General features: G+C 43.7%; 1 protein-coding gene across 3 annotated transcripts; it reads left to right on the top strand.

Moving 5' to 3' along the window:
- Positions 1-459: 459 nt before the first annotated feature.
- LOC139574312 (protocadherin-10-like) lies at positions 460-22,356 on the top strand. Of its 3 annotated transcripts, none has more exons than XM_071398782.1 (5): positions 461-3,497; positions 4,380-4,438; positions 4,791-4,897; positions 17,568-17,924; positions 20,964-22,356. In XM_071398782.1, exons 1-5 carry the CDS (start codon positions 996-998, stop codon positions 20,981-20,983), a joined length of 3,045 nt encoding a protein of 1,014 aa, XP_071254883.1. In that variant the 5' UTR covers positions 461-995; the 3' UTR covers positions 20,984-22,356. The 3 variants fall into 3 exon arrangements, with proteins under 3 accessions (XP_071254885.1, XP_071254883.1, XP_071254884.1); XM_071398783.1 differs by having other exon boundaries at positions 462-3,497; positions 17,568-17,725; XM_071398784.1 differs by lacking the exons at positions 17,568-17,924; positions 20,964-22,356 and adding an exon at positions 6,250-7,541 and having other exon boundaries at positions 460-3,497.
- Positions 22,357-22,605: the final 249 nt, after the last annotated feature.

The raw sequence follows: 22,605 nt of genomic DNA, 5'->3' as shown, positions 1-22,605 counted from the left end.
TTCCCACACCCAAGAAGAAGTTAGGCCTAGAGGTGCTGACTAACGGAGAGTAAACTGAAAGCTATTCAAATAGAGTCGCTACACTATGGAAAGTATAAGAAATGTGTTGGGAAGTTTGCCTAATACATTTCTGGGAATTTATACATAGTGTGCCACTCTTTATTGTTTTCCTAATAGCCAATGCTGTTGTGTATTGTGCTTTTGTTGAAAACAATTTAGGACCCTTTCAATGTGCTGCGCGTAAACAACTATAAAGCCCCAACTTCCTCCCCTCTTCCAAATGTCTCTTCCTCGTCAGGCAGCTATTCAGCTCGAACCAGCAACTGGGCTCGAAGCGTCACGTCACAGTGAGCGATATCCAGCATAGACAGACGTCCCAACCGTCCAATCAGGAGTGAGCTCAGCGGGTGTCCGAGGATCCCGTTGGCTGGTAGGGGAGGTGCGCTGCGGAAAAAGCGAATAGTTGAGTGAAGAGCATTCAATAGTGGGAGAGGAGACCGCTGCAGTGTGTGCGCTAAACGGAGCAGATATCACTGGAGAGAAGAGAGAGAAAAAAATCAGATAACAGTGACTGTTTGAGAATTGGTGTAGTTGGAAAAAGCTTGTAAAAAAATTATCGATTACGTGCATGGTACGGATTTTGTATATTTTTTTTATTGATTTTGGGCCTATGCTTTTAGAGTCATCTCCTCACTATTATTATTAAGGAACACTCCGCATAATTGGAATGTGCACTGCTGCCATAACGAGGCGCATCTGAAGCAGCCGAGAGCTTGTTGATCTCGGCAGTGAAGACAGGATTTGGGGGTAATCAAACCTGCATTGAATATCACAAACAAGAAGGTCCATGTTTGACGGGACTACTAAAAGGAAAAAAAATATCCAAAAGCCTTCTACATTTTGGGGACTTTCCTTGGACTAAGGGTAATGGGAATTGACGCTATAAATAAAAAAGGATAAGATTTATTTTCTCCAAGTGCACTTGTTCTTTGGCGATGATTGTGCTATTCCTTTTGCTGTGTATCACGGATGGAGTGGTCTCGCAGATACGCTACTCTGTGCCGGAGGAGGCTGGACACGGCACGTTCGTGGGGAATATCGCCGAGGACCTGGGACTGGACATGACCAAAATCGCCTCACGCCGCTTCCAGGTTGTGCCCAGCTCGCGGACGCCGTACCTGGAAGTGAACATGGAGAACGGGATTCTGTTCATCAACGAGAAAATTGACCGGGAGCAGATCTGCAAGCAGAGTGCCAGCTGTCTTTTACACCTTGAAGTGTTTTTGGAGAACCCACTCGAGCTGTTCCGCGTGGAGATAGAGGTCGTGGATATCAATGACAATCCGCCCAGCTTCCCCGAAACCGACATCACCGTAGAGATCTCGGAGAGTGCAGTCCCCGGTACCCGGTTTCCCCTAGAGAGCGCATTCGATCCGGACGTGGGTTCCAATGCGCTGCGCACATACGACATCACCACCAATAACTACTTCTACTTGGATGTGCAGACGCAGACCGACGGGAACAAATTCGCAGAACTGGTGCTAGAGAAGTCGCTGGACAGGGAGCAGCAGGCGTCTCACAGGTATGTGCTGACTGCAGTGGACGGGGGCCAGCCGCCACGGACAGGCACTGCTCTGCTGGTGGTCAAAGTGCTGGATTCTAACGACAACGTGCCCGTGTTTGACCAGCCAGTGTACTCAGTGAGTCTTCAGGAGAACACACCGGTGGGGACCCTCGTTATCCAGCTGAATGCCACGGACTTAGACGAGGGGCAGAATGGGGAGATAGTGTATTCATTCAGTAACCATATCTCCAGCCGCGTCAAGGACCTGTTCGCCATAGACGCGCGCACTGGACGCATCGAGGTGCGCAGTGAGGTGGATTTTGAGGAGAGCAGTTTATATCAAATATTCGTTCAGGCGAAAGATCTCGGACCCAATTCCGTGGCCGCGCACTGTAAAGTTCTGGTGAAAATAATGGACGTAAATGATAATGCTCCTGATATCACCTTCAGCACAGTGACCGAGTCGGTGAGTGAAAGGGCAGCCCCGGGCACCGTTATAGCCCTGCTGAGCGTGACTGACAAAGATGCTGAGGAAAACGGAAAGATTCACGTTGAAATCCTCGGTGACGTCCCGTTCAAACTCAAACCCTCCTTTAGGAACTATTTCACCATTGTAACAGATGGACCCCTAAATAGAGAGAATGCTGACTCTTATTCAGTGACTGTAGTTGCCAGGGATACAGGGACCCCTTCCCTTGCCACCAGTAAATCAATCAAAGTGCAAGTGTCGGATGAAAATGACAATGCGCCAACGTTTACGCAGCTCATATATGATGTGTATGTGACTGAAAACAATGTGCCAGGTGCTTATATCCACGCTGTGACCGCTCTGGACCCAGACGTTGGACAGAACGCTCTCATTAGTTACTCCATAATGGAGTGCGATATTCAGGGTATGTCTGTGAAAACATATGTGTCAATCAACGAAGAGACGGGCTACCTTTACGCACTCAGATCATTCGATTACGAGCAGTTAAAAGACTTCACTTTCATGGTTCAGGCGAAAGATGCAGGTAGCCCTGAGCTCTTCTCGAACGCCACGGTCAAAGTAATCATCGTGGACCAGAATGACAACCCTCCCTCCGTTATTGCTCCTCTGGGTAAAAATGGCACTGCTAGAGAGCCTCTGCCCCGCTCCGCCGAGCCTGGCTACCTGGTAACCCGTATCATCGCCATGGATGCAGACGACGGAGAGAACGCACGGCTCTCCTACAGCATCCAGCGGGGGAACGAGAACGGCATGTTCCGCATGGACTGGAGGACCGGAGAATTGCGCACTGCCCGGCGCGTCTCCACCAAGCGGGACCCAAACCAGATGTATGACCTGTTGATAGAGGTGAGGGACCACGGCCAGCCACCCCTCTCCTCCACCGCCAGTGTGTTCGTGGTGCTGGTGGACAGTGTGGTGGAGGACCATCGGGAGAGGGGCACCGCCAAGTCCAAGGAGACATCGCTGGACCTCACCCTCATCCTCATCATCGCCCTGGGCTCCGTCTCCTTCATCTTCCTCCTGGCTATGATCGTGCTGGCCGTGCGCTGCCAGAAGGACAAAAAGCTAAACATCTACACGTGCCTCACCAGTGATTGCTGCCTCGGGTGCGCCACATGCTGCAGCAGGCATGCGCGAGCCCGCAAGAAAAAGCTCAGCAAGTCCGATATAATGCTGGTGCAGAGCGCCAACGTCACCGGGGCCGGTACAGCCCAGGTGCCAGTGGAAGAGTCCGGGAGCTTCGGCTCTCACCACCAAAATCAGAACTATTGCTACCAGGTATGTCTGACTCCGGAGTCGGCCAAAACCGACCTCATGTTCCTAAAGCCGTGTAGCCCATCTAGGAGCACAGACACGGAACACAACCCGTGCGGGGCCATAGTGACAGGGTACACTGACCAGCAGCCTGACATCATATCAAACGGCAGCATTTTATCAAGCGAGGTAAGAGTCCCCTCATACCTTTAAACTCCAATACCCCCAGCATGTACTTGCTACCCGTATATTAGATAAAGAGTGTGATAACTGCAACATGTGCTTGTCTAAAAAAAAGTCTCACTGCTGCTATTAGTATGTGGATAAAATATGAAATATAATCTGCATTCCGCATTATTAGGACATTTAGTTTGTGTCCCTAACATTGATGCTAACTTTCTATATGTTGCATCACACTTTGTTTTAGTAGAGTCCCTTACAAATACGTTTGTTATTTCGCCTAACACATAAGTCTGCATATCTTGCTATTTATTTCCGTAACGACAATTCAACCCAAAATTATGAATACTAGTTGCTGACATGTTGCCGTTGGCAGTCCCGAGGGAGATTATCATTGGAATAGTAATGATTGCATGTTTATGCTCTGCTCAGAAGTGGTTTTGTCGTGCTTTTAAAATAAGATGGATTTGGAGTAAAATAATAATACATCAGGATAATGCATGGCTGGAGTTGTGTGTGCGTGTGTGTGTCTTCATGTGTGCGTGTGCGTGCGTCTTCATGTGTGTGCGTGTGTGTGTGTTGTCATGCACAATGACCGTGTCCCTTGTGAGAATACACACATTTCGCACACCAGTCACGATCGTGCTGAGTCGCACAAGAACAAAGATCCGTCTATAGTTCAGCCAGCCTGAATAGGTGCACCACTTAATTTTCTCTTTGGTAGTATATATATGCTGTCGGCTAGGAGGCGTAAAACGACTCCTCTGAAAACTATCAATGTCATGTACCAGATTTCTTGTTATTATTTTATATTTTAAATCTCAGGAAAATAGTTTGATAATAAAATGCCACCGCGCCCCAAACTCAAAATGTCTCCTGCTTCTCTTTCAGACCAAACACCAGCGAGCCGAGCTCAGTTACCTGGTGGACAGACCTCGGCGTGTGAACAGGTAACGAGCATGCGCACCTGGTGCCCTGCCAGCAGACTGAGTGACGTGATTGAGAGTGTTGTTTAAAGTGGTCATTCAATGCCAGAGGGGAGAGACTACAAACCACAACCATGCCAAAATGGCTCAATACCTAATACTGGTTAATTCACTGTCTCTGCTGCTGCCCAGCTGTGTATGCACTCTCAGTCTATGTTGATGATAATGAAGTGCAGGATAATGAATGAATGATGATGATGATGATGAAGACGATAAAAATAAAAGTGATTCATGTTTTATTCTAACATAATTTTTATTTTAACGTACGTTTGATACATTAAAGAATGTTCTCTATTCTTCTACTCTTATCTGTCAGTTCGGCTTTCCAAGAAGCGGATCTCGTAAGCTCTAAAGACAGTGGTCATGGTGACAGCGAGCAAGGCGACAGTGACCATGACGCCACCAATCGAGGTCACTCTACCGGTAAATCGAGTTTGTTAGTTCTTGGCTGGTTGCGCGGCTTTGGATCTCTTATTTTCGAATTTAAATCCCCACATAGGGCAATGACAGTGTTGTATGGCGTGGTATCTGTACACGGTGCTGATCGATCGATCATGGTGTTTTTCGAGGCCTATAGTCACTTATAGCCTTACGAATGTTATCCGCGCCCGTGGCTGCAGCGTGTCTATAGTATCACTGCGCTGTTATCTTCCGATTGTGGTGCTGAACGGAAAGCGACTCACTGCACTGCGCTCTGCCAAATCTCGACTACTTTCAGAGTTCGCGACTGGCCAGTCGTGTCATAGTCTACTCATTCTCACCATCTCAAATATTGGAAATGTGCTTAGGATTGATGAAATATAGCCTTGAGTGTTTTTCTACCAGCATGTGATATACAAACTTCTCTAGCTTAGGCTACTGTAAGAATGGACTGTTTTTGGTAGGGCCTATATTCTAGTCGTCGTGTGTTTGTGAACTCGCTCTCTCCTGGATGTAGCTCAATCACTTTATTGTTTTGAACATGGGAAATGTTCTGAGGGCCAATGACGCGCTGCTGAACTTAATCCTGTTGTTAGTAAATATGCAGGGTCGTTAATGAGGGAGGGCCCGCTGCTAAATCCATGCTAGAGACCACTTGATGGGTACGTGACGGAATTTATAACGAGGACCGGTTGGCTTGTCATTGGTCGGTGCGGTGTGGGAACGGGACCAAACTGGTTGCGGGCGCAAACAAACAAACGATTCATTCATTGACTGGGCTCTGCCTGCCCGCCCCTAGCCCCCACCGCCCCGATCGCCTTCCTCTGTCCACATCGTCGTTTTATCTGTTCCAGCTAAAGGTTCACATACGTTTTTTTTTTTAAATTGGGCTTCTGAGCTTTGAATGTAGTTATCTCTGCATTCATCCTTGCGATTGCTTTGGTCCAGCCCCGTCTGTGTGTGTCTATGCCCATGTTTTTTGGAAAGAAACAAGGTCTGCCCTTGGGGATGAACCCACAGCATGCGAAATGAGCCACGTCTAGAAATAATAATGGCACTATTTTAAGCCTGTGGATATACACTGACGTTTAAAGGGAAGCATCCTATTTTATTTAGCCCACTTTAAATGTATGATGTATCTAGTTAACTTGGACTCATTTATACAAGTCACTTGTCAGATGGAACCCCTTTAATGTTCAACCAAAAGGCAAGTCATTTAGCAAGGTAGTTTATATCACACTACATATTCAATTTGAGCCATATGAACTATATGATAGGTAGTACAAGGTACTTCTATATAGACACTACAGGAGCTATACTTCCTTTTTAATTTAACCCTTCTTTCCTTCATGCAGGGCTTGACCAGACTCCTAATGCTAAGTGATGACTCTGTGGCATGGTGTTTAGTGAACTTGTCTTTGCTTTTGACTTCGAGTACCGTTGTATGGCAATAGGCTACTGTTGCTTTGTTATGAAATGATCGGACAACTTACTGTCTTTAAACAGATTAATTGCTGTGCATTAAGTCTTTGTTTGGTTAGGATCGTTTATACTGGAGCTTAGTGTTCTCTGCTTGCATGATACTTAGACATAACTGGCTGCTGTGCTATTTGCTAAGTGATAATTGAGTTTGTGACAAGCAGAGATGCTACAACTTCAGGATTTTTCTCAATTGGATCTTTCATTTGTGTCAGTTGATCTTTTATTCAACATTTTCATGAACAATTCCTTAATTTAATGAGGTGAGGGTGAACTTAATTATAAACCGGGTGGTTCAAGCCCTGAATGCTGATTGGCTTATTGACGTGGTATATCAGACCGCATACCATGGGCATGACAAAAAATTACTTTTTACTGTTCCAATTATGTTGGTAACCAGTTTATAATAGCAATAAGGGGGTTTGTGGTATATGGCCAATCCAGAGAACAGTCCTTAGCCATGGTACATTGGCCAAATACCTCACCCCCTTGTACTCTATTGCTTAATTATAGCACTATGATTGTGATAAGAGACTAAACAATGATGATCATTTAGGTGAATAAATGTTTGTTGATATTAGATGGATTTAAGCAGTGGAGTTACTGTGATGGTATCAGAGATGATATAGCCTGTCTTATATAGACTGTTATCATGGTTACTATGGATAAACTGCCACTCTACTGTTTGGGAGCATTGGAGTTAGCACTCCTTCCCACCTCCCTATTTCCCCCTCCATCCTCCCATTCCCCTTCCAGATCCCTCCTTAGGCCCATGGTTCAATTTATCGCCGTGGTAATATATGCTATTTGTATATTCTTGCTGAACAGTCATTAATTTTCAGAACTCTGCATAACAATGACCAAATTAAGGACGCAATAAAGTAGGGGGTCAGTGCATTTACACAGTCTCTCTCGTTCGAACAATTTTAATTTCTCTCTCTCTCTCTCTGTCTCTCTCCCCCCCCCCCAATTCAAAGGGCTTTATTGGCATGGAAAACATATGTTTACATTGCCAAAGCAAGTGAAATAGACATAAACATTACACTCACAAAAGTTCCAAAATAATAAATACATTTGAAATGTCATATTATGTATATATACAGTGTTGTAACGATGTGCAAATAGTACAAAAGGGAAAATAAATAAACATAAATATGGGTTGCATTTACGATGGTGTTTGTTCTTCACTGGTTGCCCTTTTCTTGTGGCAACAGGTCAGAAATATTGCTGCTGTGATGGCACACTGTGGTATTTCACACAGTAGATATGGGTGTTTATCAAAATTGGGTTATTATTTCAAATTATTTGTGGATCTGTGTAATCTGAGGGAAATATCTCTCTCCCTCTCTCTCTCCCTCCCTCTCTCTATCCCTCTCTCTCTCCCTCTCTCTCTCTCTTTATCTTTGTTTGGATATGGGGGATACTTCTTGACAGTGCTTTCAGTACATACTGAAGTCAGACTGATATACTGTAGACTGATGTTTGTTCCTTAAAATCATTAAAGTACTAAGGCCAATAAATATTGTTGGTTTCAGTTCACACCTTTTATTAAACTTTCAGTTTTACTGAGGGCAGGTCAATTCTTTACTGAGGGCAGGTCAATTCTTTACTGAGGGCAGGTCAATTCTTTACTGAGGACAGGTCAATTCTTTAGTGAGGACAGGTCAATTATTTACTGAGGTCAGGTCAATTCTTTACTGAGGACAGGTCAATTATTTACTGAGGTCAGGTCAATTCTTTACTGAGGACAGGTCAATTCTTTACTGAGGTCAGGTCAATTCTTTACTGAGGACAGGTCAATTATTTACTGAGGTCAGGTCAATTCTTTACTGAGGGCAGGTCAATTCTTAACTGAGGACAGGTCAATTCATTACTGAGGGCAGGTCAATTCTTTACTGAGGACAGGTCAATTCTTTACTGAGGACAGGTCAATTATTTACTGAGGGCAGGTCAATTCTTTACTGAGGGCAGGTCAATTCTTTACTGAGGACAGGTCAATTCTTTACCGAGGACAGGTCAATTCTTTACTGAGGGCAGGTCAATTCTTTACTGAGGTCAGGTCAATTCTTTACTGAGGGCAGGTCAATTCTTTACTGAGGACAGGTCAATTCTTTACTGAGGACAGGTCTATTCTTTACTGAGGTCAGGTCAATTCTTTACTGAGGGCAGGTCAATTCTTTACCGAGGGCAGGTCAATTCTTTACCGAGGACAGGTCAATTCTTTACTGAGGACAGGTCTATTCTTTACTGAGGTCAGGTCAATTCTTTACTGAGGTCAGGTCAATTCTTTACTGAGGTCAGGTCAATTCTTTACTGAGGGCAGGTCAATTCTTTACTGAGGGCAGGTCAATTCTTTACTGAGGACAGGTCAATTCTTTACTGAGGGCAGGTCAATTCTTTACTGAGGACAGGTCAATTCTTTACTGAGGTCAGGTCAATTCTTTACTGAGGGCAGGTCAATTCTTTACTGAGGACAGGTCAATTCTTTACTGAGGTCAGGTCAATTCTTTACTGAGGACAGGTCAATTCTTTACTGAGGGCAGGTCAATTCTTTACTGAGGACAGGTCAATTCTTTACTGAGGTCAGGTCAATTCTTTACTGAGGACAGGTCAATTCTTTACTGAGGTCAGGTCAATTCTTTACTGAGGGCAGGTCAATTCTTTACTGAGGACAGGTCAATTCTTTACTGAGGGCAGGTCAATTCTTTACTGAGGACAGGTCAATTCTTTACTGAGGACAGGTCAATTCTTTACTGAGGACAGGTCAATTCTTTACTGAGGGCAGGTCAATTCTTTACTGAGGACAGGTCAATTCTTTACTGAGGTCAGGTCAATTCTTTACTGAGGTCAGGTCAATTCTTTACTGAGGACAGGTCAATTTTTTACTGAGGGCAGGTCAATTCTTTACTGAGGACAGGTCAATTCTTTACTGAGGGCAGGTCAATTCTTTACTGAGGTCAGGTCAATTCTTTAGTGAGGGCAGGTCAATTCTTTACTGAGGTCAAGTCAATTCTTTAGTGAGGGCAGGTCAATTCTTTACTGAGGGCAGGTCAATTCTTTACTGAGGACAGGTCACTTCTTTACTGAGGACAGGTCAATTCTTTAGTGAGGTCAGGTCAATTCTTTACTGAGGGCAGGTCAATTCTTTACTGAGGTCAGGTCAATTCTTTACTGAGGTCAGGTCAATTCTTTACTGAGGTCAGGTCAATTCTTTAGTGAGGGCAGGTCAATTCTTTACTGAGGTCAAGTCAATTCTTTAGTGAGGGCAGGTCAATTCTTTACTGAGGGCAGGTCAATTCTTTACTGAGGACAGGTCACTTCTTTACTGAGGACAGGTCAATTCTTTAGTGAGGTCAGGTCAATTCTTTACTGAGGGCAGGTCAATTCTTTACTGAGGTCAGGTCAATTCTTTACTGAGGGCAGGTCAAGTCTTTACTGAGGACAGGTCAATTCTTTACTGAGGAATGGTCAATTCTTTACTGAGGACAGGTCAATTTTTTTGTGAGGGCAGGTCAATTCTTTACTGAGGACAGGTCAATTCTTTACTGATGGCAGGTCAATTCTTTACTGAGGGCAGGTCAATTCTTTACTGAGGGCAGGTCAATTCTTTAGTGAGGTCAGGTCAATTCTTTAGTGAGGGCAGGTTGATTCTTTACTGAGGACAGGTCAATTCTTTACTGAGGACAGGTCAATTCTTTACTGAGTGCAGGTCAATTCTTTACTGAGGACAGGTCAATTCTTTACTGAGGGCAGGTCAATTCTTTACTGAGGACAAGTCAATTCTTTACTGAGGGCAGGTCAATTCTTTACTGAGGACAGGTCAATTCTTTACTGAGGGCAGGTCAATTCTTTACTGAGGACAGGTCAATTCTTTACTGAGGGCAGGTCAATTCTTTACTGAGGGCAGGTCAATTCTTTACTGAAGACAGGTCAATTCTTTACTGAGAACAAGTCAATTCTTTACTGAGGACAGGTCAATTCTTTACTGAGGACAGGTCAATTCTTTACTGAGGACAGGTCAATTCTTTACTGAGGACAGGTCAATTATTTAGTGAGGGCAGGTCAATTCTTTACTGAGGTCAGGTCAATTCTTTACTGAGGGCAAGTCAATTCTTTACTGAGGGCAGGTCAATTCTTTACTGAGGACAAGTCAATTCTTTACTGAGGGCAGGTCAATTCTTTACTGAGGACAGGTCAATTCTTTACTGAGGGCAGGTCAATTCTTTACTGAGGACAGGTCAATTCTTTACTGAGGGCAGGTCAATTCTTTACTGAGGGCAAGTCAATTCTTTACTGAAGACAGGTCAATTCTTTACTGAGGACAAGTCAATTCTTTACTGAGGGCAGGTCAATTCTTTACTGAGGACAGGTCAATTCTTTAGTGAGGGCAGGTCAATTCTTTAGTGAGGGCAGGTCAATTCTTTACTGAGGTCAGGTCAATTCTTTACTGAGGGCAGGTCAATTCTTTACTGAGGGCAGGTCAATTCTTTACTGAGGTCAGGTCCATTCTTTACTGAGAACAGGTCAATTCTTTACTGAGGACAGGTCAATTCTTTACTGAGGTCAGGTCAATTCTTTCCTGAGGACAGGTCAATTCTTTACTGAGGGCAGGTCTATTCTTTACTGAGGGCAGGTAAATTCTTTAGTGAGGTCAGGTCAATTCTTTAGTGAGGGCAGGTCAATTCTTTAGCGAGGGCAGGTCAATTCTTTACTGAGGTCAGGTCAATTCTTTACTGAGGTCAGGTCAATTCTTTACTGAGGTCAGGTCAATTCTTTACTGAGGACAAGTCAATTCTTTACTGAGGGCAGGTCAATTCTTTACTGAGGACAGGTCAATTCTTTACTGAGGGCAGGTCAATTCTTTACTGAGGACAGGTCAATTCTTTACTGAGGGCAGGTCAATTCTTTACTGAGGGCAGGTCAATTCTTTACTGAAGACAGGTCAATTCTTTACTGAGAACAAGTCAATTCTTTACTGAGGACAGGTCAATTCTTTACTGAGGACAGGTCAATTATTTACTGAGGACAGGTCAATTCTTTACTGAGGACAGGTCAATTATTTAGTGAGGGCAGGTCAATTCTTTACTGAGGTCAGGTCAATTCTTTACTGAGGGCAAGTCAATTCTTTACTGAGGGCAGGTCAATTCTTTACTGAGGACAAGTCAATTCTTTACTGAGGGCAGGTCAATTCTTTACTGAGGACAGGTCAATTCTTTACTGAGGGCAGGTCAATTCTTTACTGAGGACAGGTCAATTCTTTACTGAGGGCAGGTCAATTCTTTACTGAGGGCAGGTCAATTCTTTACTGAAGACAGGTCAATTCTTTACTGAGGACAAGTCAATTCTTTACTGAGGGCAGGTCAATTCTTTACTGAGGACAGGTCAATTCTTTAGTGAGGGCAGGTCAATTCTTTAGTGAGGGCAGGTCAATTCTTTACTGAGGTCAGGTCAATTCTTTACTGAGGGCAGGTCAATTCTTTACTGAGGGCAGGTCAATTCTTTACTGAGGTCAGGTCCATTCTTTACTGAGAACAGGTCAATTCTTTACTGAGGACAGGTCAATTCTTTACTGAGGTCCGGTCAATTCTTTCCTGAGGACAGGTCAATTCTTTACTGAGGGCAGGTCTATTCTTTACTGAGGGCAGGTAAATTCTTTAGTGAGGTCAGATCAATTCTTTAGTGAGGGCAGGTCAATTCTTTAGTGAGGGCAGGTCAATTCTTTACTGAGGTCAGGTCAATTCTTTACTGAGGTCAGGTCAATTCTTTACTGAGGGCAGGTCAATTCTTTAGTGAGGTCAGGTCAATTATTTACTGAGGGCAGGTCAATTCTTTACTGAGGTCAGGTCAATTCTTTACTGAGGACAGGTCAATTCTTTACTGAGGTCAGGTCAATTCTTTACTGAGGACAGGTCAATTCTTTACTGAGGTCAGGTCAATTCTTTACTGAGGGCAGGTCTATTCTTTACTGAGGACAGGTCAATTCTTTACTGAGGGCAGGTCTATTCTTTACTGAGGACAGGTCAATTCTTTACTGAGGTCAGGTCAATTCTTTACTGAGGGCAGGTCAATTCTTTACTGAGGTCAGGTCTATTCTTTACTGAGGACAGGTCAATTCTTTACTGAGGTCAGGTCAATTCTTTACTGAGGGCAGGTCAATTCTTTAGTGAGGTCAGGTCAATTATTTACTGAGGGCAGGTCAATTCTTTACTGAGGTCAGGTCAATTCTTTACTGAGGGCAGGTCAATTCTTTACTGAGGGCAGGTCAATTCTTTAGTGAGGTCAGGTCAATTATTTACTGAGGGCAGGTCAATTATTTACTGAGGGCAGGTCAATTCTTTACTGAGGGCAGGTCAATTCTTTACTGAGGGCAGGTCAATTCTTTACTGAGGGCAGGGCAATTCTTTACTGAGGGCAGGTCTATTCTTTACTGAGGGCAGGTCAATTATTTACTGAGGACAGGTCAATTCTTTACTGAGGTCAGGTCAATTCTTTACTGAGGGCAGGTCAATTCTTTACTGAGGTCAGGTCAATTCTTTACTGAGGTCAGGTCAATTCTTTACTGAGGTCAGGTCAATTCTTTACTGAGGTCAGGTCAATTCTTTCCTGAGGACAGGTCAATTCTTTCCTGAGGACAGGTCAATTCTTTACTGAGAACAGGTCAATTCTTTACTGAGGACAGGTCAATTCTTTACTGAGGTCAGGTCAATTCTTTACTGAGGACAGGTCAATTCTTTACTGAGGTCAGGTCAATTCTTTCCTGAGGACAGGTCAATTCTTTACTGAGGGCAGGTCTATTCTTTACTGAGGTCAGGTCAATTCTTTACTGAGGTCAGGTCAATTCTTTACTGAGGGCAGGTCTATTCTTTACTGAGGTCAGGTCAATTCTTTACTGAGGGCAGGTCAATTCTTTACTGAGGGCAGGTCAATTCTTTACTGAGGACAGGTCTATTCTTTACTGAGGGCAGGTCAATTCTTTACTGAGGGCAGGTCAATTCTTTACTTAGGGCAGGTCAATTCTTTACTGAGGGCAGGTCAAATCTTTACTGAGGGCAGGTCTATTCTTTACTGAGGACAGGTCTATTCTTTACTGAGGACAGGTCAATTCTTTACTGAGGGCAGGTCAATTCTTTACTGAGGTCAGGTCAATTCTTTACTGAGGGCAGGTCTATTCTTTACTGAGGACAGGTCAATTCTTTACTGAGGGCAGGTCAATTCTTTACTGAGGACAGGTCAATTCTTTACTGAGGGCAGGTCAATTCTTTACTGAGGGCAGGTCAATTCTTTACTGAGGACAGGTCTATTCTTTACTGAGGACAGGTCTATTCTTTACTGAGGGCAGGTCTATTCTTTACTGAGGTCAGGTCAATTCTTTACTGAGGACAGGTCAATTCTTTACTGAGGACAGGTCAATTCTTTACTGAGGGCAGGTCAATTCTTTACTGAGGACAGGTCTATTCTTTACTGAGGGCAGGTCTATTCTTTACTGAGGTCAGGTCAATTCTTTACTGAGGGCAGGTCTATTCTTTACTGAGGACAGGTCAATTCTTTACTGAGGTCAGGTCTATTCTTTACTGAGGGCAGGTCAATTCTTTACTGAGGGCAGATCAATTCTTTACTGAGGGCAGGTCAATTCTTTACTGAGGGCAGGTCAATTCTTTACTGAGGTCAGGTCAATTCTTTACTGAGGGCAGGTCAATTCTTCACTGAGGGCAGGTCAATTCTTTACTGAGGGCAGGTCAATTCTTTACTGAGGGCAGGTCAATTCTTTACTGAGGGCAGGTCTATTCTTTACTGAGGGCAGGTCAATTCTTTACTGAGGGCAGGTCTATTCTTTACTGAGGGCAGGTCTATTCTTTACTGAGGGCAGGTCTATTCTTTACTGAGGGCAGGTCAAATCTTTAATTTTATTCAATTTTTTACTTTCCTCTTTTCTTTTTTTTTTGAGACACCTAATTTGCCTCAGGGAATATCTCATTTCCTAAAATGTCAAGAAATATCAAGATGTCTTGATCTGACTTTTTAGCAGAGATGTTTTTCTCAGAGTGAGTCTGTGTCTTATCACTTCTCCAGATTCTAAATGCCAAATCTGAAACAGATTGATATTCACAAGCCTCCTCCTATGATTATTGGATATGGAAATATGTTCATTATCCACGGTCAGAGGTTACCGTCCCATTGCTTTGGTGAATATCTAAAGAAGTGCAGGTACCACTTTTTGAAATGAGGAGTAAATGTATGATCTATTGAGTCTGTGTTAGTAGATACATAATTAAATAATACAAACTTTCTTACATTGTTGTGTATGTGCTGACACTCAATGTGATGGTGTATTTGTGGATGTTCGTTAATATTTAATAAGGAACTCACTCGTTAGGAAGCTCAGCATTTTTCCATGCTGTTAGCGAGCCAAATTAATCCTCTCTGTAACAAAGCAAATTCCCCCTATGCTGACCTGTGGAAACACACACACACACACACACACACACACACACACACACACACACACACACACACACACACACACACACACACACACACACACACACACACACACACACACACACACACACACACACACACACACACACACACACCGCAGTCTGAAGCCTAATCAGTCTGTGTACCACAGGATTATCTGAGGATACTCTTGGGGGCAGTTTAGGTTTTACTCAGACACACACATCAAATGACTTAAAACATAGACTACGCCAAATTGACTTTTAAAGATTGAGTTAGGCAATACCCTGGTTTTACTTAGTGCAAAAATATTAGTATCTATCTGAATTGAATCAGACACTGATTTTATTCGTTTTTTTGTTCCACGATGGGCTATTCATGGATTCACTTGCACTATCATGAAGAATGAACTCAGAATGAACTTCCTCTTTGACAGAACATTGAAGGACTCGGGTTGATTTTGTTTTTGGTGCTATTGCATGGACAGATTGAAAGGACATGAGCAGCCAAAGTAATCCAATACTTTTGAGCCTGTGGTTTAAATGATCTAATACCTTGGTGACAGGAAGCTCTGAGAGTGTAGTAGTGTGGTGTTAATGGTTTTAAACACGTTTCTCACTCTGCATGACCAGTCGTACCTGCTGAGACATCACAGAGAGAAACTACCACAGAGGGTCACAGCAATGATTCAATGATTCTAGCCTGTTTCTCTATTTCCCAATGGCAACAAAAATTATAAAAACTACACACACATTACATAATACATGTATACACCAGGCATAATTTATAGTCCAATATTTACATGTGTTTTGGGGAAGGGGGGATTAGGGGGCAAGTGTTTAAATTGTGCAGTATTTAGCAATCAAAACAAGAGCCTGATAGCAGCAGTTGTGATGTGTGTGTAGCATGAATGTATATATATATATATGTGTGTGTGTGTGTGTGTGTGTGTGTGTGTGTGTGTGTGTGTGTGTGTGTGTGTGTGTGTGTGTGTGTGTGTGTGTGTGTGTGTGTGTGTGTGTGTGTGTGTGTAAGTGTGTGTGTGTGTAAGTGTGTGTGTGTGTGTGTGTGTGTGTAAGTGTGTATGTCTGTAAGTGTGTGAGTAAGTGAGGGCATGTGTATTAAGGTGTGGAGAATCAGAGCAGGTGGTCAGTCCAGTTCAAGTGTTCCGCGGTCTGATCGCTTGTAGATAGAAACTGTCTCTTAGCCTGTTGGTATCAGACCTCGTGCTCCGATTTCATCTGCCCGACAGGGTGTGTGGGGGTCCTTGATGATGCTGTGGGCCTTCCTCAGACACCATTTTGAGTAAATCCTGGATGGGTGGGAGCATGGCACTGGGCTGTCTTCATCACCCGCTGGAGGGCATTGCGGTCGTGGACAGACTAATTCCCGTACCAGGCCGTGATGCAACCGGTCAGGACGCTCTCGACGGTGCAGTGGAAGTATTTGGAGAGGACACGGGTTGGCATCCCACATGTATTCTGCCGCCTTAGGAAGTAGAGATGCTGTTGGCACCTCTTGACAAGAATGTTGATGTTGTTGGTCCAAGTCCACAGTGAGGAAATGAAAACTACGGACTCTCTCTACTACCATTGATGTGGAGCCCAGGCGTGTTCCCTCCTCTGTAACAATCAACTCTTTTATTTTACTGACTTTCACTTACCTCTTCCCTATAGGCTGACTCACCGTTGTTGCTTATCAGGCCTACAACTGTGGTGTTGTGAGCAAACTTGATTATTGACTTGGTGTCGTGCAAATGCATTTTAGCAATTTTGTTTGGTTTTCACAAAGGGCTGTTTTTATTTGAATCTCTCCTTAGTGTATCGGTAGAAAGATGAGGTAGAACGAATAAGACGATAACCTTGTGACCTTTCCCTGTGCATGCTGGGATTTCTAGTAGAGTGTTTGCTGTTCTGCGAGACTGAGAGTTGATCTCTCCACGTATGCTGCTGTTTCCTTTGATCTTGTGTGGTGAAAAAGAGAACCCTGCAATGAGGAATTAGAGATCTGAGTCTACATGTGCACGCGCGCACGCACACACACAGCAGCAGCTTTGTGTGTATTTGTGTTCGTGTGTGTGTGTGTGTGTGTGCGCACGTTTCCCCTGCTTCCTTTTTTGGCTTGTTTCAATATTAATTGATTATTACCTTTATGACCACTAACTGTCTTTCCTCTCTTTCCATCTCTCCTCCCTCGTTCCCCTCCCCAGGCACTGATCTCTTCTCTAACTGTCTTTTCTCTCTCTCCATCTCTCCTCCCTCGTTCCCCTCCCCAGGCACTGATCTCTTCTCTAACTGTCTTTTCTCTCTCTCCATCTCTCCTCCCTCGTTCCCCTCCCCAGGCACTGATCTCTTCTCTAACTGTCTTTTCTCTCTCTCCATCTCTCCTCCCTCGTTCCCCTCCCCAGGCACTGATCTCTTCTCTAACTGTCTTTTCTCTCTCTCCATCTCTCATCCCTCGTTCCCCTCCCCAGGCACTGATCTCTTCTCTAACTGTCTTTTCTCTCTCTCCATCTCTCCTTCCTCGTTCCCCTCCCCAGGCACTGATCTCTTCTCTAACTGTCTTTTCTCTCTCTCCATCTCTCCTCCCTCGTTCCCCTCCCCAGGCACTGATATCTTCTCTAACTGTCTTTTCTCTCTCTCCATCTCTCCTCCCTCGTTCCCCTCCCCAGGCACTGATATCTTCTCTAACTGTCTTTCCTCTCTCTCCATCTCTCCTCCCTCGTTCCCCTCCCCAGGCACTGATCTCTTCTCTAACTGCACGGAGGAGTGCAAGGCACTGGGACACTCCGACCGCTGTTGGATGCCCTCCTTTGTGCCCTCCGACGGGCGCCAGGCAGCAGACTACCGCAGCAACCTGCACGTGCCAGGCATGGACTCCGTGCCCGACACTGAGGTATTTGAAAGCCAAGAGCAAACGGGCAATAAGTCATTCTCCACCTTTGGCAAAGAGACCCCCCTCAGCCACCACCACCAAAACCACCTCCACCTCAGCCACCACCATGCCACCCACGCCAACCAAGCCAAGTTAGAGAGGAAAGCGTTTGAGGCACTTCTGTCTAGCACCCGAGCGCCTTACAAACCTGCCTATTTGAGTGAGTATCCGCTTTGCACGGCAGCTCTGTAGCTAACCCACTCTATTCTCTCAACCAACCAACCAACCAACACTGATCTGATGATTGACTTGAACAATACAAAAAAATCGAATTATATTTCTTCCCCCATTGGCTGGAAGTGCCATGAAATTCTTTCACGTGCGCTGACCCATCTAATTTACCCTCTTGACAGTCGTTAACTAACTCTCTCTCTTCCTTTCACACATCTTCATTATCGCTCTCTCTATCTGTGATGATCTTATCCTCCGTCACAGTCTTCCATATCAATTCACTCTCTCCTTCCACCACCAGCAGCACCCCCATCTATGTGCCTTTTGAATTTAATGTGCCGTGATCAATTAGAGTAGAGGTTGGAATCTATAGGAGAGTTTTGACATCGCTGAGACGTTGAAATGACGGATGATTTGTCCCATTATAGGGAGATGGGTGTGTTAATATACACGATGCTTCCTTCGCTCTGAAAGGGAATGAAAAAAAGGAGTGTTTTTAATCTGCTGAAAAGAATAGAGGCTAAGAGATTACCCTCTCGCTCCTATTCTTCTGACGGTATTACTCTAGCTCCTAGGATCAAAACCGTTTAAGATAATCAGGGAAAGCAGAGGAAGGAGGAGGCATATTTCCATGGGGAATTTCTGTTTCCAAACTCCCTTTTCAAAGGGCACAAAGAGAGACATCCTCATCACTGCAATTTGGTGATAATGCTTAATTATAATTTTGTCAGCACTGCCTTAAGAGTTGCACGTTCTTTCACCGCTCATCAGAACTTGCTAGAAGAATTCTCAAACTGCTGGAGTCTCCCCTACCACTGTAATTCACAGCCGTAGCATGGGGCACTACCTCTGATGAATACAGATGAGGTAGAGACTCTATAAAGATAAAGATGTCACCTTCTTCTCTCAGAGGCTATTCTCATTGACAAACAGTCAGGAGAGGCAGCGTGATGAGATTTCAAGTTACATAATATGTACATAAACGTTTCAATTTACATTACATCCTTGCCTTACCTTTTGTTCTGGCTGGCAATGTGACATTCTTGGTCTGCAGCTCCAAATCTACCGTAATTATCAGTATCACAGTAGCCACTGACTAGCCAGTAAGCTTGCAAACTATTTGACAATGCAAGCATCTTTTCCTCTATAACATATTATCTACACTCTTGAATAATGCAATCAAACCATATCCCTTAATTGAATAATGCAACCATTTGCTCATTGGTACACGCATGAGCTAAATGTAGCTTGCAAGACAATAACACAGCTAGCTAGCTATGCTCGCTAGTAACATTAGCTAACATATCAAACATTAATGATTACCTCTCTCATATATATATATATATATATATATATATATATATATATATATACACACAAGTACAGTTTCAGCATATTAAAAGTTACATTAGAACAAACCAGGCTTCATTTGATCAATATCGTGGAAGTCATTATATGAGGTAAACTCAAAGTTGCAACTGAAAATGTTGATAATTCCTCTGGTGAGTTGATCAGTTTCTTGCTGCATGCTTCTTGCCTGGATGGTGGCTCAGAGTAACCAAGGGGAAAACTTCCTTTCTTAAAGATACAGCGACATTTTCAGAATGTATTTATTTTAATTTTATTTAAACTTTATTTAACTAGGCAAGTCAGTTAAGAACAAATTATTATTTACAATGACGGCCTACCCCAGCCAAACCCTAACCCAGATGACGCCGGGCCAATTGTGCACCGCCCTATGGGACTCCCAATCACGGCCAGTTGTGATACAGCCTCAAATCGAACCAGGGTCTGTAGTGACGCCTCGAGCACTGAGATGCACTGCCTTAGACCGCTGCGCCACTTGGGAGCCTCAAGTTCCAGACTCCATTTTCTTAGAATGTAATAGGCTACTGCAATTTCAGGAAAAAATATCTATAAAACAAGTCTCAAATATAAGGACAATGTTTATACATTTCAACTGTTTCAAAAACCTTGCTCTGCTATTTAATTAATTAAATATTTTTACCATATGAATGTTGGGCTCAATGAAACAATTCTATTTACATTGCCCTGCATAGAGGGGGGCAACTGCTGGGCGAGTGTTGTGCGTGACCTCCGGAGGTAGCTTTCGAGACGTGAGAAATACGCTCTTTTACAATACATTAATGGCTCTCGAAAATCGATACCTCTCGATAATCTCTTGAAATTCTCCTTAATTCTCGTCAATTACAATAGACCCTCAGTCTCAACCCCTATTCTTCTCCTCTCTGTCTCAGCGACTACACATGGGCGTAGAGCTAATCACCACAATACATTCCTTATTTAGGGGATGTCTGGCAGGGGGTCTGGAAGGGGGAAGAAGAGGGAGGATAGGGGGGGGTCCCCATGATACTAAGAGGCTGTGTCTTATTTCGGAGGGGAGTCTGGAAGGGTGGGGTGTCCCCATGATACTAAGAGGCTGTGTCTTATTTTGGATTGGAGTCTGGGTGGAGGAGGGGGGGGGGGGGGGGGGTGTAATCCTCATGATACTAAGAGACTGTGCCTTTCCCCTAATCTGATAAAGTCATCTGGAGACACAGAGCCCCTTGTAGCCAGAGACAGCGGTCAGTCATTACCCTAATCAAACAGAGATGACATAGAGCTGCTGCTAGCTGGGGGATTGTTGAGCTGTCATGGGAAAGGGGGAGAGGGGGGGTGTTGGGGTTAAGGGGTGTGGGGGGAAGGGTAGCTCCATTTGTTTCCATGTTGGCCGTGGCCCATTTGAGTTAAGACCCATTGTTGCTGTCCTAAATAAATTGAGCAAGAAATATTCTCAGAGACACAGACCCATATTCACACGCATTATCAATGAGAGATTTCACAGTGTGGATATAAATGGTTCTAGAAGAGAATGGATGAAGGGCTTCCTAACCTTCCTACCCTTGTTTTCTTGACTGTCTTACAACACCGAGTAAATACATGAAGGTTCCTCTAGATGCATTGTCTGTTTTTCTTTTCTCTCTCAGACAAACTTGACCCCTAACCAGCATGTGTTCTCTTCTTGCAGCGAGGAAAGGGGTTTGCTAGCTCCTTTCGCGTGGACATACCAGAGACCGTATGACTTTGCACAATCAGTCAAAACAACAAAAACTAAAAAGAGCATCAAGTTCCAGACTCCATCTCCTTAACTGTTCCACGTCTGACTGACATTCCCCCTACGTAACATGGAACTCTGTGGACAACATCCCCTCCGGAATTCTCTTGGAACACTGCCGGCCTTGGAAACTACTACCTTTTGGACTCTGGAGGGGTTGGAAGTGGTGGGGACAGACAGAGAGACAGGGTTAGGAGACGGACAGACAGACGGCTCTGGACGAGGACCCCACCGCTCTCAGCAGGACTGAGACAAAGTTGAAAACACAACTAATAGAGGGGGAGAACGAGGGAGGAGGAGGAAGAGGAGGAGGAAGAGGATCCCTCCTCTCCAATCTATGTGTGCCTGTTTACAGCACTAATGTACATCTTTAACAAATAAAATAAAACTAAATAAAAAAAGAACAACAAAAAAAATTACAAAAATGAAAAACCAATTGGAAAAGGAACATCGACGTCACTGGGCCCTTTAGATGTTTATACTCACAGCAGAAGCCAGTTGTACAGGAGATCTTTGTGCATTTTAAATGCAATACCACTGTTTTAGACTTGACTGTTTTTCTATTCAGTTTGTGTGGTCAGGTGTCTTCTCCTCGGATCTAAAGTACTTCAACTTTATAAGGAAAGATTGTGGGCTGGATTATGAATTTTCAAGTTCCGTTTTCTTTCTATCTTTTTTTCCCATCACATAGTGGATCTGAACAGTGATGGGCTTCACCTTTGAATTCTGAGCTGTTTAGTAGTTTATATCATGTGAGAAGTGTTTAATGTACTCTTTTGAAAAGCTTCAAAATGCATATAAATCTATATATAAATCTATCAATATATACTTTTTCTGAAGGTGTGCTATCCATTTGGTGGGTTTCCTATTCTGTGTAGACAGAGGTTCATAAGCTGCTTGAAGTGCTGTAGAAGGCTTGGGAGGGTTTTACAGGTTGAGGGTGTTCTTTACCATGAAAACACAACAGCCTTGTCTGCCGCGTGATCCTTTTCATCCGGTTTGATTTCATTTTTTTTATTTGGATATTGAAAGTTGAAACTCATGTCTATAAATAAAAAGGCGGTAATAATTTAGATTGAATTCCATGGTAATTCTGTGTTATTGTAACCAAAAAAAAAGGGTCAATTAAAAAGAACAAAACAAAAAAGTGGCCATATAATGAAAGGTGTTGTGCACTTGCAGTGCAAAATCAAATATGCGCACATACACACACTCACATACACATGCACACACATACACACGCTCACATACACAGACTCTCACACACACCATTATGCCAACAATAAATCAAAAAATGAGAAATGTACGGTTTGTCTCATGTTGTTTGATTTTCTATAACTTGGGCAGGTTCACATCCAATCACAGCGAAGGGAAGGTCTGATATCCTGACCTCAAGTCCCAATGTATATTTATAGTATGTCAGAGTCGTTAGATCATTTTCAATTCATATTTTACTCTGTAAAGTGTCACTGGTTTTATAGGACATGGTGAGGTTGTTTTCACATTCTCTATTACTCTTGATTTTACATACACCCCTTGTGATTCTTTCCGTCTA

This window comes from Salvelinus alpinus, chromosome 4 (genome assembly GCF_045679555.1).
Source record: "Salvelinus alpinus chromosome 4, SLU_Salpinus.1, whole genome shotgun sequence".
Classification (NCBI taxonomy): Eukaryota; Metazoa; Chordata; class Actinopteri; order Salmoniformes; family Salmonidae; genus Salvelinus; species Salvelinus alpinus.
Note: the sequence above shows the minus strand (reverse complement) of the source record. Positions and strands in the feature narration are given on the sequence as shown.

Coding starts and splice junctions, on each gene's coding strand:
- LOC139574312 (XM_071398782.1), top strand. CDS start 996: ATGATTGTGCTATTCCTTTTGCTGTGTATCACGGATGGAGTGGTCTCG. Junction 4,439..4,790: donor AGACCTCGGCGTGTGAACAG/GTAACGAGCATG, acceptor CTTATCTGTCAG/TTCGGCTTTCCAAGAAGCGG. Junction 17,925..20,963: donor TTACAAACCTGCCTATTTGA/GTGAGTATCCGC, acceptor CTCTTCTTGCAG/CGAGGAAAGGGGTTTGCTAG.